The 21329-nt window shown below is 47.5% G+C and overlaps 1 protein-coding gene across 1 annotated transcript in view; it reads right to left on the bottom strand.

Annotated features, from left to right (window-relative positions):
• F5 (coagulation factor V) overlaps positions 1-21117 on the bottom strand; it is a 158797-nt gene extending 137680 nt beyond the window's left edge. The window contains exons 1-2 of the mRNA XM_075335550.1: positions 20811-21117; positions 1589-1671 (exon numbers count right to left, since the gene is read on the bottom strand). Coding sequence (XP_075191665.1) covers positions 1589-1671; positions 20811-20965 — 238 coding nt within the window. The 5' untranslated portion in view covers positions 20966-21117. The remainder of the gene's footprint in view (positions 1-1588; positions 1672-20810) is intronic.
• Positions 21118-21329: the final 212 nt, after the last annotated feature.

Genomic DNA, 21329 nt, shown 5'->3' with positions numbered 1-21329 from the left:
TTATAGAAAAATTGTTGCAAATTCAAAACATTTCACAGGATATTTTTGTTCAACCCCTATAATTAATCCTGAAAGTCTAGAAAGTCTACATTTAAATGAATCTCAGTTGTTTCATTTTAAATAAATAAAATAGTGGCATGCAGAACCCAAATCATGAAGATTCGGTCACTATCCAAATGTTTCTGGACCTCATAGAATTTATATGTGCATGTAGCTCTTTGAAAGACAAGTCCAGCTATACCATAACATGGCCAATCCATTCCTCTGAATCTGAGAAATAAGAGTTTGAATTGGTATGTGAATGAGCCTGAAAAACTATTGTGGATCTGAGCCCCTGTCACTCCAGCTCTACTTGTCCAGCGTCGCCTCCTCCTGCTTGACCAATAGCCTCTATGCTGTGTGACTTCATTGCAAAGCAGCCATCAGTCAAGCAGAAGAAAGCATAGGTCATGGAGTAGAGCTGGAGCGACAGAAGCTTCAGATCTACAGTCTCATTTCCGTATCAGTTCAACACTGATTTCTTAGTAACAGATGAACGGACTTGCCTTGTAAAGATTTAGTAGTACTTGTCTTTGAAACAGCTACATGCACATGTACCGTAAATAGTTTTGGGGTTAAATCCTGCTGACTAATTCCCTTTAATAGTAATCAAACTTTTGGATTTCCAGTTTTCCTTACTTGTTTAACATCCTCTTATCTTTCTCCTTAATCCATAGTTTTACAATTGCCAAGAACTTGGCAATGAATCTCCTTAATCTTATAAAACCAGTACCAGGTTCTGCTTTATACATGTAAAAGAATGAATAACAAATAAAGTTAAATAAATAGAATATTGCTGTAGTTTAACAAAACCATTTGTGAATATTACATTAACTTAAAAATAAGGACGAGAAATGTTGCTCATTTGGTCCAAAGAGTTTCAAACCTGTGACTGCAGACTAGTGAATCCTCACATCATGTGCAGCGCATGCTGTCAGGATTCTCCGCTGCCGGTGGTGAGAGTGGGAGGTCACATGACCACAAGTATGTGATTTGCATACTTCCGGAAACATTCTGACTAGATGTGGGCAGCCTCGCTCACTAAAAATGGAATGACAGAGGCAAAATACGTCTAGTTGTAATATGTGCATGTATGCAAATCATGTACACCAGTTCTTGCCACTACCACCGTAGGATCCTGAGAGCCTGCAGTGCGCTAGAGTGACTGTAGACTTTCATTCCAAAGCTGGAGAACCCCTTTAAGTAGATGACTCAAGAAACATTTCTAAACTGACCATCAACATGAAATTATTCTTGATGGAGTCTTCTGATTTTTATGGGTGTGCAGAGAAGCTTAGTCTATAGAAACTGGTGAATAGTGCCAGAAGGATCAGATAATTTGTATTTTTTCACATCTGATTCTGCCGTTTCCTCCAATCAGTTGCAGCAGAGGTGTCTGGCGTATGCCTAGATCCATTCCCTTTTTGAAATACCAGAAATATTTAGGTTTTGGTCTCACGATATCAGCACTTTATCATGTGTCTATGGCAAACCTGATAAGAATCTACTGTCTATATCAGAACATCAGTGATTTCATTGTGATGCTTACCTGACAGCTTGGATACTGGCTTTGCTTTCTGAAAACCTTCTTCATATTCCCTGAAAACTATTTTCTTAAAGACATATTCAGATCTGTATAACAGAGAAGAAAATATGACAGGTCTAAATCAGAACTACATTTATATGTGTTAAATATACTTGGTATAGTGGGTCAAAACAATATAGGGAATGCTCAACTCCAAAATATATATATATATATTTTAAAGACATTAATGGTTTTAAAATAATAAACTAAAGGCCCCGTTACAAGCAACGACGTATCTAACGATATATCGTCGGGGTCACGGATTCCGTGACACACATCCGGCATCGTTAGCGACGTCGTTGCGTGTGACTCCAACGAGCAAGTGTTAACGATGGAAAATACTCACCAAATCGTCCATCGTTGACACGTCGTTCGTTTTCAAAAAATCGTTGATTGTTGAGAATGCAGATTGTTCGTCGTTCCCGAGGCAGCACACATCGCTAAGTGTGACACCTCGGGAACGACGAACTATAGCTTACATGCGGCCACCCGCAATGAGGAAGGAAGGAGGTGGGCTGGATGTTACCGCTGCTCATCTCCGCCCCTCCGCTTCTATTGGGCGGCCGCTTAGTGACGCCGCTGTGATGACGCACGAACCGCCCCCTTAGAAAGGAGGCGGTTCGCCGGCAACACAACATCGGTAGGCAGGTAAGTCCATGTGACGGCTCCCAACAATATTGTGTGCCACAGCCAGCAAATCGCCCGTGACGCACAAACGACGAGGGCGGGTGCCATTGCTAGTGATATCGCTAGCGATGTCACTCTGTGTAAAGCCCCCTTTAGGCATACTCATCTTCCAGTGCCCCCGTGGATCCAGCGCAGTTGGTTAGGTGAGTAGACAAGAAACATGAATTGATACACTCTTCTATTCACCTGAGCACTGCAGCCAATTCTAGGTTGTGGCAGTCCTGTGACTTTCGAATGGAGCAGACATTGCTTCTCCAATGGATTCATGGGGAACGGGAAGGTAAATAAGCTTCCATTTATTATCTTAAAACCATCAATGCCTTAAACAATAACAATCACATTTATCATTGGTATTAGATGCTTTACATTTATGATATACTCAGTCAAGAATCCTACTGTACCCATTGAACCTCCAATGGTCTATCTATGTATATACAGTACATACAATGCATCTAACCAGCTAGGAAGCAAATTTTTTAATACACTATCTTAGTTTGTAAGATCATTTTTAGGCAACCTAATTGTTTTTTAGAATAAAAGGTTGCAATGTGAACAAAGCGAAAGATTTCTAAAGAAGTAGTGGTGAGAATGGCTCATCTCAGCTGCAAATGAGACGTGGCATATATCCCAATTACCACCTCTGATTCTGCTGGATATTTCTGCTGGTCTAGTACATCACGTTTCCTGAGCAGAGACACACTGAAACACACTGTATGAACATGAGCATTAAGACACACGTCTTAAGGGCTAATTTCAAGCTTTTCACTCAGCCCCATTGCCAATAAGTATAAAAAATTCAGCCTCGTTCCACGAAATCTGCTTTTATAAACATTTTAGATAGGAAGGGTCATTCTAACGAGCTCACTGAATTAGTAAGTGATCCTGGATAGCATCACTGTAACAATCAGCTCAGTGAATTTCTTCTCTCCTAATATTTCACGATGAATTGTGGTTTGTGTTATTGAGAAGTGGAAGGAACCAATGTAACTTATCCACAAAGAGGAGACCACATAAAGTTACAAAGTGGGGTCACAGAGCGTGCAGGCGAATAATGCACAAAAGTCACTAACACTGTTACAGAGTTACATAGGTTGAAAAGAAGACTCAGGACCATCAAGTTCAACCTTCCTCCACCAATTATATATTTTTGTCAATAAATAATTTAAAACCGACAATGTTGTGTGTACTGAGGAAATCATCACGCCCTTATTTAAAAGCTGTTATAGTATCTGCCATTACTACCTCTTGTGGTAGGGCATTCCACAGTCATGGTAGGGCATTCCACAGTCTGACTGCTGTAACTGTAAAGAATCCTCTCCTATTCAGCTGCTGGAATCGCATTTCTTCCATATGCAGTAGGGCTCCCCAGTCCTCAGTATGGTCTTCAGAAGGAATAAGTCATATGCCAGTCCTTTATATGGAACACACATGTATTTATACATATAAATGAGATCTCCTTTGACTAACTACAAAGATCCAAACATCCTTTGACATTAACATCCAAAATTGTGATTCGGAAGCTTCATGGCATGGGTTTCCATAGCTGAGTAGCTGCACGCAAGCCTTAAATCACCAAGCACAATGCTAAATACCGGACGGAGTGGTGTAAAGCAGCCGCCACTGGAGTCTAGGGGAGTGGAAGTGTGTTCTATAGACTGACGAATCATGTTTGTCCATATGACAGACTGATGGACCAAAACTGGGTTTGGCCAATGTCAGGAGACCATTCTGCCTGACTAAATTGTGCCAACTGTTAATGAATAAGCAAACAACTCCCATGAAGACATTCAAGAATCTTCTAAAAAGTCATCCAAGAAAATTGGAAGCTATTATAGCTACAAAGGGAGGGTGCACTAAATCCATATTAATGCCTATATAAAAATAATGGGATATCATAAAAGCTTTATAGATACAAGGTGTAGGTGTCATTATACGGTACTTTTGACCATATTGTGCATTTGGCTTCATCCTAGAAGACATTGGCAGGGAGTGTACACTAACCAATTATTGGCAAACAGGCACTCTTAGGGCGGCTTTGCACGTTGCGACATCGCACGTGCGATGTTGGTGGGGTCAAATCGAAAGTGACGCACATCCGGCGTCACTTTCGACATCGTACTGTGTAAATGCTAGATGATACGATGAACGAGCGCAAAAACGTCGTTATCGTATCATCGTTGCATTCACCGACATTTCCATAATGCCGGTGCCACGACAGGTACGATGTTGTTCCTCGCTCCTGCGGCTACACACATCGCTGTGTATAAAGCCGCAGGAGCGAGGAACATCTCCTTACCTTAGGAAGGAGGCGGGTCACCGGCCAGAGCGACGGTTGCAGGGCAGGTGAGTGCATGTGAAGCTGGCGTAGCGTTAATTTTCGCTACGCCAGCTATCACACGATATCGTGCCTTAGGCGGGCTTTGCACATTGCGACATCGCAAGCTGATGCTGCGATGTCGCACGCGATAGTCCCCGCCCCCGTCGCAGGTAAGATATCGTGTGATAGCTGGCGTAGCGAAAATTATCGCTACGCCAGCTTCACATGCACTCACCTGCCCTGCGACCATCGCTCTGGCCGGCGACCCGCCTCCTTCCTAAGGGGGCGGGTCGTGCGGCGTCATAGCGACGTCACACGGCAGGCGGCCAATAGCGGCGGAGGGGCGGAGATGAGCAGGATGTAAACATCCCGCCCACCTCCGTCCTTCCGCATAGCCGCCGGCGGCAGGTAAGGAGATGTTCCTTGCTCCTGCGGCTTCACACACAGCGATGTGTGCTGCCGCAGGAACGAGGAACAACATCGTACCTGTCGCGGCACCGGCATTATGGAAATGTCGGTGAATGCAACGATGATACAATAACGACGTTTTTGCGCTCGTTCATCATATCATCTAGCATTTACACAGTACGATGTCGAAAGTGACGCCGGCTGTGCGTCACTTTCGATTTGACCCCACCGACATCGCACGTGCGATGTCGCAACGTGCAAAGCCGCCCTTAGAAACACTCATTCCAGCCCGTATATATGCACCGCAAGTGACAGAAAATCTGCAGGTGACTTTTAAAAAATGAGGAGAAATGTAAAAGTCAACAAATTATAGCACAAAATATGGTGTGCATCATCATTTATAATATTTCTACACTAATAAAAATGGCATAAATTCACATTTTACGTAATTGTGCATAAATATCTACAAAAATCGTAATCACATGAAAGTCTTATGTGTCTAATATAAGTTTTCAAAATTTTGTGTTTGTTGCTTATGGCAACAGTGTTCTACGCACGCGGGAAAACAAAATGGCGGAGTCTAATGCGATATTCACTGCAACTGAGAGCAGAGGAGTGATAAAATTCTTGTTTCTGCAAGGAAAGTCCACAAAGGATATTCATGGTGATATGTCGCAGACATTGGGGGATCAATGGCCATCATATTCCATAGTTAAGAACTGGGTTGCCAAATTTAAAACGGGCCACTTCAGCACCAATGATGAGGAATGTCCTGGACGATCGAGAGTGGTTGTTGTTCCGAAGATCGTCGATGCTGTGCACAACCTCAAACTGGAGAATCCACAAATTTCAGCTAAAGCAATAGCAGACATCATGGGGATTTCCCGTGAACATGTTTGTGTTATTATCCATGAACATTTGGACATGAGGAAGCGATCTGCAAAGTGGGTCCCCAAATGTTTGACAACAGATCAGAGAAGCATGCGAGTGAAAACTTTAGGGTCCATTTGTCAGCGTTTCTGGACTGATAAGAACTTCCTGGATCGACTGGTCACTATGGATGAGACCTGGATTTATGTGTATGATCCTGAAAACAAGGAGCAGTCAAAAGAGTGGAGGCACAGTGGTTCTCCTTTTCCAAAGAAGTTCAGGGTTCAAAAATCAGCCACTAACGTGAGGGCCTCTGTGTTCTGGGATAAGGAGGGTGTGCTGCTAGTGGACTGCCTTCAAAAGGGTTCCACTACATGGAACTTTTGGGCCAAAAAGGCCAAAAGGAGCAGCAAGCAGTCTAAAAGAATCTTGTCCCTGCAAGACAACTCCTCCATTCACACTGCACGAGTAACCAAGGCAAAACTGGCAAAGTTGGGCTTCCAGCTGGTTGACCACCCACCTTATTCACCAGATCTAGCTCCCTCCGACTATCATCTGTTTCCAAACCTGAAGAAACAACTCAAGGGTACCAAATTTCACACCATTTCTGATGCCATGGCTGCTACGGATGCCTGGTTTGAGGCACTACCGAAATCCTTCTTTTTGCTAGGCTTACAGAACTTGGAATATCGATGTAATAAGTGTGTTGACATCAGTGGAGAGTATGTGGAATAAATGTAAATTTTCATCACCCTATCTCGTTTCTTTCTGGGTAAAGCCAAAGACTTATCATCAGCCCCTCGTAGCAGCAAGTCTAAATAGTCAAAAAATGTTAACCTGTACACCCAGCCAAAAACTGTGCATGTTTGCTAGCTTTGTTTGTCTTGATCCGTCTACCTGTTCATATCTCACACAGGATCAAAGGTCATGTAACAGAAAAAAAATAAAAAATAAAAAGATCACGAAACAGGAAAGTCTGTCTGTATAGTAGTCTGCCTATATCATCATTCTGACGACCCCTAAATAAGACGCAAGATGGCAGAAAATAGGCGTATTGTTCAGACCTCTATTACAATTTAACTAAGGGGTACTTTGCATGTTGCGACATCGCTACTGCGATATCGTCGGGGTCAAATCGAAAGTGACGCACATCTGGCGTCGGTAATGATGTTGCAACGTGTAAAGCCTAGATGCGCCGATAAACGATCGCAAAAGCGTCATAAATCGGTGATCTGTGTAGTGTCGGACATTTTCATTATGTCGCACCAATAGGAGATACAATGTTGTTCCTCGTTCCTGCGGTAGCACACATCTCTGTGTGTGAAGCCGCAGGAGTGAGGAACATCTCCTTACCTGCCTCCACCGGCTATGCGGAAGGAAGGAGGTGGGTGGGATGTTTACGTCCCACTCATCTCCGCCCAGGGCCGGCTCCAGGTTTTTGTGGGCCCCGGGCGGAAGAGTCCCAGTGGGCCCCATCCACACACAGACACCGATACGAACACGTACATATACATATTTAAAGACAAACTCACAAAAATACATATAAACAGACAAATCTATACAGTCATATACACTTACAGACAGACACACACACACACACAAACACAAGTCTGCTGCATACAGACAGACACACACACACAAGTCTGCTACATACAGACAGACAAACACACACAACTCTGCTACATACAGACAAACACACACAACTCAGCTACATACAGACAAACACACACAACTCAGCTACATACAGACAAACACACACAACTCAGCTACATACAGACAAACACACACAACTCTGCTACATACAGACAAACACACACAACTCTGCTACAAACAGACAAACACACACAACTCTACTACATACAGACAAACACACAACTCTGCTACATACAAACACATACAACTCTGCTACATACAGACAAACACATACACAACTCTGCTACATACAGACAAACACACACAACTCTGCTACATACAGACAAACACACACAACTCTGCTACATACAGACAAACACATACAACTCTGCTACATACAGACAAACACACACAACTCTGCTACATACAGACAAACACACACAACACTGCTACATACAGACAAACACACACAACTCTGCTACATACAGACAAACACACACAACTCTGCTACATACAGACAAACACACACAACTCTGCTACATACAGACAAACACACACAACTCTGCTACATACAGACAAACACACACAACTCTGCTACATACAAACACACACAACTCTGCTACATACAGAAAAACACACACAACTCTACTACATACAGACAAACACACACAACTCTGCTACATACAGACAAACACACACAACTCTACTACATACAGACAAACACACAACTCTGCTACATACAAACACATACAACTCTGCTACATACAGACAAACACATACACAACTCTGCTACATACAGACAAACACACACAACTCTGCTACATACAGACAAACACACACAACTCTGCTACATACAGACAAACACATACACAACTCTGCTACATACAGACAAACACACACAACTCTACTACATACAGACAAACACATACAACTCTGCTACATACAGACAAACACATACAACTCTGCTACATACAGACAAACACATACAACTCTACTACATACAGACAAACACATACAACTCTGCTACATACAGACAAACACACACAACTCTGCTACATTCAGACAAATGCACACAACTCTGCTGCTCTGTGGGGCCCACACCCGCGGCTCGGCGGGGACAGCACCCGCAGCAGCACCCGCGGCTCGGTGGGGCCCACACCCGCGGCTCGGTGGGGACAGCACCCGCGGCAGCACCCGCGGCTCGGCGGGGCCCAGACCCGCGGCTCGGCGGGGACAGCACCCGCGGCAGCACCCGCGGCTCGGCGGGGCCCACACCCGCGGCTCGGCGGCGACAGCACCCGCGGCTCGGCGGGGCCCACACCCGCGGCTCGGCGGGTACAGCACCCGCGGCAGCACCCGCCGCTTGGCGGGGACAGCACCCGCGGCAGCACCCGCAGCTCAGCGGGGCCCACACCCGCGGCTCGGTGGGTACAGCACCCGCGGAATCGGCGGGGGGGATTGGCAGGGGCCAGGGCATACATCTGGGGGGTTAGAAGCAGCTCACCGGGGCCCATAATGGGGAGGCGGGGAGGGCACTTACCCGATTAGGTCACGGTGGAGAGGGGGCCCACACAGCGCCGGACAGAAGCTCGCCTCCTTCATCTGTGAGACTGAGAAGGCGGTAGCTCCGCCCACAGATGAAATTCAAACCAGGATGTCTGCGCGCCTTAAAGTGACGGCGCCGCAGATTGCTGCCGAGGACTGCGGTCCCCGGAACTCGGCCAGGGACCGCAGAACTGTAAAGGCGAGTGGGCCCCGGCCAAGGGACAGGAGAACTGACGAGGCCGAGTGGGCCCCCCCGGCTCTCCAGGGCCCCGGCATTTGCCCGGGTTTGCCGGGTGCTGACGCCGGCCCTGTCTCCGCCCCTCCGCTTCTATTGGCTGCCTGCCGTGTGACGTCGCTGTGACGCCGCACGACCCGCCCCCTTAGGAAGGAGAGGGGTCGCCAGCCAGATCGACATCGCAGGGCAGGTAAGTGCGTGTGAAGCTGCCGTAGCGATAATGTTGGCTACGGCAGCTATCACAAGATATCGCATTTGCGGCGGGGGCGGGGACTATCGCGCTCGGCATCGTTAGCATCAACTAGCGATGTCACAGCGTGCAAAGTACCCCTAAGTCTACTGCATGTTTTCATTGTCAGAGTGAGAAATCATTTTCTGCACTTTGTTGTTTTATTATTTTGGTCATATTTTTATTTGCAGATGTCACAAATAAAATCACTAAGTCACTAGACACAATCATGGTTTGAAAAAAAAAGTGAACATTGAGTTGTTCTCCAAAAATAAACACACAAGATAAGATCAAAGATTGGAATAAATTTTAAACCCACCTGACCCTTCTCTAGAGCCCCAGACCATGACCACTGCTTTTCTACATCTGCCGGATCTTTTATACAGCTGCATAAGTCATCAAAAGACCAAGTTTAAGGCATTTTCCATGACTAAAGGGTACTTTACACGCCGCACGAACCGCCCCCTTAGAAAGGAGGCGGTTTGCCGGCCAGAGCGACGTCGCAGGGAAGGTAAGTATGTGTGACAGGTGTAAGCGATGTTGTGCGCCAAGGGCAGCGATTTGCCCGTGACGCACAACCGACGGGGGTGGGTAAGCTCGCTAGCGATATCGGTACCAATATCGCAGGGTGTAAAGTACCCTTGAGTCTATTAAACCCAACCGATCAACTGATTAAGGAGTCACATCTGCTCTTCATTGTCCACCCTGCATAGCTCCATACAGTTTGTGGTGACTGAGCCTGGTGCCTCAGCTCAGATCCACAAATGAACGGAGCCACAGAGATCTATCGGGCCAGGAGCAGTTGTGAAGCCCCACAGGTGTAGTGTCGGTGCATACCTTCAGGGACTCCACGTAGCTGGATCTGGTCACAGGTAGGGAATCTTCGGTTTTGATCGTGACGCCACTCTCAGTATTGCGGTCAGTAGGGACCGCCACTGCAGGTTGAGGGTCGCCTGGGGCTGATGGTGTGTGCAGTTAGTTGGAATAGCCTCCTGAGAGTGAGGCAAGCCCCAGAGCCCGGTGTAGGTTTGTAGTACCACAAGTCGCAGAATGACTCACACAGGCAGAACTGTCTTTCAAGGGCTTTACTCACATTTGATGGCAGGGTGAGTAGCCCGGGCGTAGCTGGGATGAACCAGATGGGAACCAGGTATCCTTCCGGCTGACTTTATGAGGGTGACTACTGACTCGCCTTCCTTAGCCCTTGGTGGTTTGGGGTGACCCCGACTTTGAGTCCCTATGGGGGTCACCCAGGGAAGATGCTGCAGCCTCTCTCCCCCTTTTGTTTGCCGTTTGCTTGTTCCCCGGACCAGGCCACTCCAGCTGCTTGCCTCCTGTGACCTATGGGCCCTCACTGCGGTTACGTGGCTGCGGCTTTTGTGGTGTTGTGGTGTGGGCTTTGAGAGCCCCACACCGGCAGGTTTAGCAGAAGAAAGCTGGATCTATCTTCGCTTCGGGATCTGCCGCCCGGTTGGGCCTGGTGCTCTCTAGCAGTCTCCTTACTTCCCACTCCGTGCTTTCTCTCTAGCTGAAGCTGGCTTTCAGGTAGCACTCCTAGTTGACCGTTCTCCCCCGTCAGTAGCCACTGCGCGGGCGCTGTTAGACAGCAACAGCCCCACAGGTCTGCTCCTCACTGAGCCCTCTGGAGTTCTCTGCTCTAACTGACTCACTGCTCCTCCTCTCCTGTTCTTGCCTACGCCACCTAGCAACCAGACTCTCTTACCACACCCCTTGAGAGGAGATGGAGGCTTTTGGCCCCCTCCACTATTCCAGTGAAGGTCAAGGCTTTTCCCCCTCCTGGGATCCCCAGGGGTCCTCTCATGGGTACATGTGTGAGACCTGATCACTATGCGCCTGTGTTCCACACCCCGGTCAGCCTTCTGGATTACCTGTATTGTACTGTCCCCAGCACGGGTGCAGTACTCAGTGGTGCCTGACCAGGTCAGGGGCGCCACATTCCCCCTTAGTTATCACCAGCACGTCCTCGGGCTGCAAGACAACATTTTAAAATGCATAAAACATTAAAACATGTAAAACATTTTTAAAAGCACCAGGTACCATACATCACCACCCTCCACCCACAAGTCCGTTAACCCACCCAAAACCCTTTCACGTTGGCCGCGACTTCAGCCACTTCTGGCAGGATGTAGAGGCGGCTTTCATGGGCTGGTGGTTTTCAGGGTATACCTGGCTTGGTGGATCCGCGCCTTCAGCCTCTTCTGGCAGGATGCAGAGGCGGCCTCCACAGTTGGTGCTGACCAGGTACCCTCTTTGTGGTGGAGAGCCAGGCCCCATAAACAGGCATGCTCTCTGGTTGCAGGTGAGCCAAGGCCCTATATACGGACGGGCTCCTCCTGGTTGCAGACGAGCCAAGCCCCTAAACAGGCTGACTCTGGTGGTGGTGGTGCCCTTTTGGTGTAACTATTTACACTGCGAGAGTTTGTGGCTATAGCCAGTTCATAGCCTTAAGGTTTATGGTTCTCTCACAATAGTTTTTGTGGGCACATGCTTAAACGTGAACGTTGCAAAACAAAACTTTTCAAACTTCAACTGGTAACTTCTTTCTTTACTTTACTTTACTTTACTTTACTCCTCTTTACCAGGGCTTGAGCCTGTACGGCGGTGGCACCTGCTGCTTTCCTGCTCTCTGTCGTCGTCTGAAGTGGTTTCATCTGTAGGTTCCTTGTCTTTTCTTTCTTGATCTTCATCTGTGTCTTTATCTCTGTCTTTTCTTTCTTGTAGCATGGGGTGGCTGTAAGGTTTGCTGGTGCATAGTGCTACGTCAAGCGCATACAATCCTCTTTCACCTTGATGCATAGTAAACTGGACTGAATCTCCCATCTTTAGATTTCTGCCAGGGTGTCCTCTAGGCAGATGAGCTCTCACATCTCTTCTGTTGACAAATATCCCTTCTTTGATACCAGGTGCTACGATGAATCCATATCCACTTCTCAGATTAAAATCCTCCACTACTCCTCTGAAAAGGGGTCCTCTGGCCTGGGCTTTGGACCTTCTCAGGGCTCGTTTTTCTTGCAGGTCTCTGGCGGTGACTTCTCTCTGCTCTGGAGATGACGGTGCAGAGGATAGTTGCATTCTGTTGCGGTGTGTCTTACGGGCTGGATTCTGTAGGGTGCAGCTCACAAACTCCCAGGTAAGGCTTTTGGGCAATTCTTCTTCTGCAGATGGTGTCAGGTCTTCCTCATCCCAGCGAGAATAAGGCAGCATCTCTGGCTCTGGGTATGGCTCTGGAGTCAGCCCCTCAACCTCCTGGCCTCCTCCCCCCCTTAGTTCTTCCTGGCACTCCTTGGGTAGCAGTGCTGGGGATGGACTTCTTTCTGCCGGCCCAGGTGGGGAACTCTTTGCCGTGGTTGCTGCGGGAGCTGTCGGGATACTCTTTGGGGTGTGCGGAGGGAGCATGTACCGCTCCACCATCTCCCGTGGGAACTTAGCTTCCAGGTCGGCTTTTAGCTGCCAGTATGCGGAGTCCTCACCTACCAGGGATTGCCTAGCAGGGACTTCCTGAACCTGGGGAGCCTTGTCTGCTCTGGCCTTGCGGGCCGGGGTAAATGGTACGTCAGCCTTGTCTTGGCGGGCCGCGCCTGGCATGGCGGCAGCCTGGTCTTGGCGGGCCGCGCCTGGCATGGCGGCGGCCTGGTCTTGGCGGGCCGCGCCTGGCATGGCGGCGGCCTGGTCTTGGCGGGCCGCGCCTGGCATGGCGGCGGCCTGGTCTTGGCGGGCCGCGCCCTGTATGGCGGCGGCCTGGATCGGCGTCGCAGCTGCGATGGGATCCGTGCAGGCTGGGCTGGGCGTCGCTGCAGGGACCGGGTCTTGGTGGGCCGAGCAGGGCATCGCTGCGGCGGCCGGGGCTTGGCGGGCCGAGCAGGGCATCGCTGCGGCGGCCTGGGCTTGGCGGGCCGAGCAGGGCATCGCTGCGGCGGCCGGGGCTTGGCGGGCCGCACCTGGCGTGGCTGCGGCCTGGTTCAGCGTCGCCGCACCGGGCGCCTCTTCAGGGACCGCGGGCGTGGCAGCAGGGGTCGGGGCATCCGGGCCGGCAGGGGCAACACTGGACTCACCCATCGGTAGCAGCATCGGGGTCTGAGTCGTCACCGCCCGGTCTGGCACTCGGTGCGCGGCTCTCTCCTCGTAGGCCCGAACCGCCGCGGTCATCCATAGAAACTCCTCGCGTCCCTCTCTGATCAGCCTTCCGACCCTGGCTTCCAGTTGATCGCAGAACTCGGCGAGCTCCCGACACCACCAGGCAGCGGAGCCTGGCTCTGGGTCTCTGCACTCAGACGCCATTTTCTCTAGCAAGCTGCTGGCTTCTCTCCTGCTCCGCCGTCTCCGGACGCTTCCGCTCTCTTCGCTGGCAAGCTCAGAACTCTGCAGGGGATCTCTGGGTAGCCACACCTCTTCGTGGGCGGTAACTTCTCCCAGCGCGGGCTGCTGTTGTTTTTCAGCGCGCTTTTCATGGTGGCAATATGGCGGCGCTTCCAATTTTTCAAGCGGACCGCCCAGGCACATGGTCACCTGTCTGAACAGGTCTAGTCCTTATCCTGTTCGTGACGCCAGATGTGAAGCCCCACAGGTGTAGTGTCGGTGCATACCTTCAGGGACTCCACGTAGCTGGATCTGGTCACAGGTAGGGAATCTTCGGTTTTGATCGTGACGCCACTCTCAGTATTGCGGTCAGTAGGGACCGCCACTGCAGGTTGAGGGTCGCCTGGGGCTGATGGTGTGTGCAGTTAGTTGGAATAGCCTCCTGAGAGTGAGGCAAGCCCCAGGGCCCGGTGTAGGTTTGTAGTACCACAAGTCGCAGAATGACTCACACAGGCAGAACTGTCTTTCAAGGGCTTTACTCACATTTGATGGCAGGGTGAGTAGCCCGGGCGTAGCTGGGATGAACCAGATGGGAACCAGGTATCCTTCCGGCTGACTTTATGAGGGTGACTACTGACTCGCCTTCCTTAGCCCTTGGTGGTTTGGGGTGACCCCGACTTTGAGTCCCTATGGGGGTCACCCAGGGAAGATGCTGCAGCCTCTCTCCCCCTTTTGTTTGCCGTTTGCTTGTTCCCCGGACCAGGCCACTCCAGCTGCTTGCCTCCTGTGACCTATGGGCCCTCACTGCGGTTACGTGGCTGCGGCTTTTGTGGTGTTGTGGTGTGGGCTTTGAGAGCCCCACACCGGCAGGTTTAGCAGAAGAAAGCTGGATCTATCTTCGCTTCGGGATCTGCCGCCCGGTTGGGCCTGGTGCTCTCTAGCAGTCTCCTTACTTCCCACTCCGTGCTTTCTCTCTAGCTGAAGCTGGCTTTCAGGTAGCACTCCTAGTTGACCGTTCTCCCCCATCAGTAGCCACTGCGCGGGCGCTGTTAGACAGCAACAGCCCCACAGGTCTGCTCCTCACTGAGCCCTCTGGAGTTCTCTGCTCTAACTGACTCACTGCTCCTCCTCTCCTGTTCTTGCCTACGCCACCTAGCAACCAGACTCTCTTACCACACCCCTTGAGAGGAGATGGAGGCTTTTGGCCCCCTCCACTATTCCAGTGAAGGTCAAGGCTTTTCCCCCTCCTGGGATCCCCAGGGGTCCTCTCATGGGTACATGTGTGAGACCTGATCACTATGCGCCTGTGTTCCACACCCCGGTCAGCCTTCTGGATTACCTGTATTGTACTGTCCCCAGCACGGGTGCAGTACTCAGTGGTGCCTGACCAGGTCAGGGGCGCCACACAGTCACTGTAAAATATAGAAATTAGCAGCAAATCAATAACTGTCCAGGTAATCTAGAAATAATGCAAGCTCCTTAGCAGCTCTCAATCAGTGCCCCCAATGAATATCTGGTAGCCTCGCTGGCCGTGGCTAGAAGAAAAGCACTGGAACACACTATTAAATGGCAGCTTCTCGGTGCTGCACATAAGCTCTTATTCAGAGGAATAGGCGTATATGTTCACTGTTTGCATCTGGCCACCGCTGGAGCTGATAACAGGGTGTCAGGGTGTCGTAGTGCCATTCATCTGATATTGATGATCTGTTCTATGAATTGGTCATCAATATTAAAGTAGCAACGCTAGGGACAGGTGAGCAGAACATTCCCGTTCTCCGTGTGTTATCATGGATAACACACGGAGAACACACGTGTGCCATAAACACGGCACACGGAGGACAATACGCACCTTTGACACATCGTTGAAAAACGTGCATGATTTTCACAGACGTGTGAAAGAGGGCTAAGACTCACAATGGTGGAATGTATGATTGTTTCTAAGGGTGGGGCTCTAACACTTTCACTAAACTTCCAGGACTTTGATACTGAAGACCTAACCTCAGGATAGGTGATAATGTCAGACTGGTTGGAGAGCACCTCCAATAATCAGCTTTTAGTGGGGGAAGTAGTGCACTGGAAGTGGCAAAGCTCTATATATTTCTTTATGGCTGGGAATTGTTCCACCTGTATAGGTATCATGCAGTGACTACTGGGGTTCCACCAGGTACAAGGGAACCCCCCAGGCAAGTGCAGCAACACACAGGGTACAGCGGAATGTGATACAACGGTGGGCCCTAGTGCTAGGGAGAGGGGAGAGGGGTCATCTCCTGCTGTCACCTGAGTATGTTCCTTGAACTCCCAAACGCCCATATATGAGTCCTTCCCCTCATCGCCGATCATGTGCCTAGGCCTTGGCTAGCCCTGAACTTACCCTGGCTAGTGAGAAGGCCTGTGAGAGCACTAATCTCATCAGTACAATAATACAACACAAGGGAAGGGAGACAGACAGGGGTAAAATAGACACAATAAAGAAAACACTCCAAACTCTTCCAATGCCTTCCAATGCAGCTAAGCACCATGGCTGCAATTGTCACAACACATCAGCTTCTTCCAGAGACTGGCTCCTTCCAAAGTGGACAGCTTAGAAATGAAATTCTATCACCGGCATCAGAGGGTAAGACATGTGACTCTTTAAAGCGTAGGGGAGTGACCACAAGGAGCTGCACTTGACATCAAGGCTACAGAGGATAGCCAGAAAAGAAAGAGTCCGTAACCCCTACAGCACCAAAGGTAAGAAGTTACAATTAAACGCAAGCTTCAGACCTGTACATAATAAGATGTTGTGACCTTCTGGTCCCAGGCTTGCCACAGGGCTCCCCAGAGTAGGGCCCACCCATAACAATAGGAGAGCCACTACACACCTAGGTTAATTCCAAGGGACCCTGACCCATTATTTAGCAAATTAGTAGGGGCTGCAGAGAGTCAATTGGATTTTTATTGTATGTCCCTTGAATACATTTTTCTAGTGATTCCGTTATAAAAGGAATGGAGGTCATAACTCCCATAGACTTCAAAGGACAAAGCCATCTGTAAATGCTGTTACCGCTCTATTCAAAGTGCTGTTTAGGATTAGGAAACCTGGCTGCTTCATGTTACGCCCAACACCTCATAATTCAATGGGATGAGCCTGACATTGCAGATCAGCTCTATTGAAGTGACTGAGGGGCTGAGCTGCACTAACTCCATAGTCTGAGCGAGCGCTCCTGTGTACGGGAGAGTCGGCTGAGATGGCTGTTGGGCAAATGATTGGCTGAAGCATTGTTTGGCCAACAGCTATCTAATTTGTATGGCCAGCATTAAGGTCCAGTCACACTAAGCAACTTACCAGCGATCCCAACAACGATAGGGATCGCTGGTAAGTTGCTAGGAGGTTGCTGGTGAGCTGTCACACTGCGACGCTCCAGCGATCCCACCAGCAACCTGACCTGGCAGGGATCGCTGGAGCGTGGCTACACGAGTTGCTGGTGAGCTCACCAGCAACCAGTGACCAGCCCCCAGTCTCCTAGTTACAGCACACATCAGGTTAATTAACCCGATGTGTGCTGCAGCTAAATGTGCACAGAGCAGGGAGCAGCGCACAATGCTTAGCGCTGGCTCCTTGCTCTCCTAGTTACAGCACACATCGGGTTAATTACCTGATGTGTGCTGCAGCTACATGTGCACAGAGCTGGAGCCGGCAGCACAGGCAGTGAGAGCGGAGGAGGCTGGTATCAAAGGTAAATATCGGGTAACCAAGGACAGGGCTTCTTGGTTACCCGATGTTTACATTAGTTACCAGCCTCAGCAGAAGCCGGCTCCCTGCTCACTGCACATTAGTTGTTGCTGTCTCGCTGTCACACACAGCGATCTGTGCTTCACAGCAGGACAGCAACAACTAAAAAATGGCCCAGGACATTCAGCAACAACCAACGACCTCACAGCAGGGGCCAGGTTGTTGCTGGATGTCACACACAGCAACATCGCTAGCAACGTCACAAAAGTTGTTCGTTACCAGCGATGTTGCTAGCGATGTTGCTTAGTGTGACGGGGCCTTTACTTCTTATTCCGGGAAGGATGATGATAACTACTAGATCAGTGGGGTCAGGCTGCTGAGACTTTTGTTTCCTACTTTGAATGGAAAGGTGGAAGAGCGTGTGCACAGTCTATCCATTGATTTCCTATGAGATTGATGGATATAGCTGAGTACAACTCTCCCCAGCAGTCCAATAGGGATCCTCTATGGTGGTGATCGGTGGGGGTCTGACCGCTGAGACCTGTCATCTAGTAGATATGACTGGTGACAGCTTTCCTTATAATCTTTTAGTATATTGCTATTGCTTTTATTTTTTTACAAACCTATAAAACATTTAATATATGACACTAACAGTTATAATAATCCAAATCTCCCTCTACTGATCTATGAAGAAGATAAAAGTTGCAATAAAGGGGTTGTCCGGTAATATATTTTTCTATTACATGGTGGTAAACACCAATACTCAGCCTTCCTGGGTCCAGATATGGTCCTCCATCACGGCTCTAGTCTTTGTTTTCATGCTACAGCAGTGACATCAAGACTACAACGCAGTGACCACTGCTGCCAATCACTGGGCTCCTACTGTCACATCACCACCCCGTTAATTTCAGCAGTGGTCTCCAGCGCTTTAGCTATGATGTCAGTGCTGCACTCTGAAAAAAACAGGAGCAACGATAGAGAGGCAGCGCTGAACTGGGGAGGTCGAGTATTGGGGTGTTTGTTTATATAAGCAACCTGATAAGAAAAAAATATATGTCTGGACAACCCCTTTAATATAACATAAAGAGTACTTTCTTTCATACACAAAAGGGTTTTTTTTGGAAAACTAAAAAAAAACAACATAGCAGTTTTTACTGAAGTTTTTTAGTCCAATCCAAAAGTGGAGCTAACAAGAAGGAGACGTGTCAATATTTCCTTTAGTTTTCACACGGCTTTTGAAACAACTCCTGACAAAAAAACTATGAAAAACTGACCAGACTCCTGGAAATCTATCTATCTATCTATCTATACATTATCTTTACATTATCTATCTATCTATCTATCTATTATCTATCTATCTATTATCTATCTATACATTATCTATACATTATCTATCTATCTATCTATCTATTATCTATCTATTATCTATCTATCTATTATCTATCTATACATTATCTATACATTATCTATCCTTCTATCTATCCCTCTATCTATTATCTATCTATCCACTATCTATCTATCTATCTATCTATCCATTATCTATCTATCTATCTCTCTATCTATTCATTATCTATCTATCTATCTATCCATCCATGTAACTATCTATCTATCTATCTATCCATTATCTATCTATTATCTATCTATCCATTTTCTATCTATCTATCTTATCCATTATCTATCTATCTATCTATCTATCTATCTATCCATTATCTATCTATTATCTATCTATCCATTTTCTATCTATCTATCTATCTATCTATCTATCTATCTATCTATCTTATCCATTATCTATCTATCTATCTATCTATCTATCTATCTTATCCATTATCTATCTATCTATCTATCTTATCCATTATCTATCTATCTATCTATCTATCTATCTATCCATTATCTATCTATCTATCTTATCCATTATCTATCTATCTAACCACTATCTATCTATCCATTGTCTATCTATCAAATCAAATCAAATCAAATAAGCTTTATTGGCAGGACCAAATACAAATTAGTTTTGCCAAAGCAAGTGTACATTAGGGACTGGGGCTGTGGGAATGGTGGGTGGGGATTGTAGGCAGGATGGATGGGGCACATCCAGGGTGGGGACTGTGGGGGCACTTCTAGGGTGGGGGGTATGGAAGTCCATGGCTTATGATGGGGCATGTCCAGGGTGGGGACTGTGGGGGCACTTCTAGGATGGGGGCTATGGAAGTCCATGGCTTATGATGGGGCATATCTATCTATCTATCTATCTATCTATCTATCTATCTAACCACTATCTATCTATCCACTATCTATCTATCCACTATTTATCTATCTATCATCTACAGTATCTATCCTCCATTATCTATCTTTCTATCTATCTAACCATCCTTATATATTTATTCATATCTATCTATCTATCTACTTACCTATCTGTCTGTCTATCTATCCATCCTTATCTATTTATTCAGATTTATTGATCTAGCATCATCTATCTATATATCCTCTATCTATCTATCTCTATCCTTATCTATTTATCCATCATCTAGCTATCATCTAAGTATCTATCTATCTATCTATCTATCTATCGATCCATTATTTATCTATCTATCCATCCATTATTTATCTATCTATCTATCTATCTATCTATCTATCTATCTATCTATCCATCCATTATTTATCTATCTATCTATCTATCTATCTATCCATCCATTATTTATCTATCTATCTATCTATCCATCCATTATTTATCTATCTATCCATCCATTATTTATCTATCTATCTATCTATCTATCTATCAAACCAAGATTATCTATCTATCTATTAATATCTATCATCTATCAAACCATTATCTATCTATCTATCAATCTATTTATCTATCTCTCTTTCTATCTATCATCTATCATCTATCTATCCATTCATCCATTATCTATCTATCTGCCTATCTATCCATCTCTATCTATCAAACTATTCTTATCTATCGATCCATCATCTATCTACTTTATCTGTTATCTATTTATCTATCAAATTAAAATTCAAATAAGCTTTATTGGCAGGACTAAATACACATTAGTCTATTTATCTATCAATCCATCTATCTTACCTATCTGTCTATGACATATCCATCCTTCCTTCCGTCCATCTTACCTAGCTATGCCATATCCATCCATCCATCCATCCATCCATCCATCCATCTATCCATCCATCACACATACACATTACAGCCAGCACTCAGCCCAGCCTGGAGGTCATTACCTGTCAGCCTGCCCATTGCTGTAGTCCCAGTCAGTGATGACAGCAGCCACATAGTAGGTTCTCTCCAGGGCAGTCACACAGGGGGGGATCTGTGCCAGTGCCCCCAGCAGCAGTAACATGGCCAGGGCTCGTGGGTGATGCATGTGTGCCTCCATGGTGCCCACTCAGTCCATCCAGCTGCTGCCCTTCTCTGAATCCCCAAACCTTTGTGTCAATAGAGCACTGAGCACAGGATCAATAACAGTGACCTCTTGTCCCAGGCACTGACATCATGGGCAGGAGATGAGCTGTGCTCCACACCCACCCAGGACTGCACCCCACACTCAGGAAGCTGCAGGCACCTCTTATATATCCTGCATCACCCAGACAGTTCCTGCTGACAGATGGGTGGGATGGAGAAAGTGCACAACAATCCCACCCTGACTCATCAGTCACTATTCTGCATATACCGGGCTTGGATCCAGATGAAAGAAGGAATTTTAGGATGTGAACCCTGAGCTTTGTTACTATTGTATTTGT

The sequence above is a fragment of the Anomaloglossus baeobatrachus genome, chromosome 2 (assembly GCF_048569485.1).
Source record: "Anomaloglossus baeobatrachus isolate aAnoBae1 chromosome 2, aAnoBae1.hap1, whole genome shotgun sequence".
Taxonomy (NCBI): Eukaryota; Metazoa; Chordata; class Amphibia; order Anura; family Aromobatidae; genus Anomaloglossus; species Anomaloglossus baeobatrachus.
The sequence above is the reverse complement of the archived record's forward strand: the minus strand, read 5'-3'. Positions and strand labels throughout refer to the sequence as shown.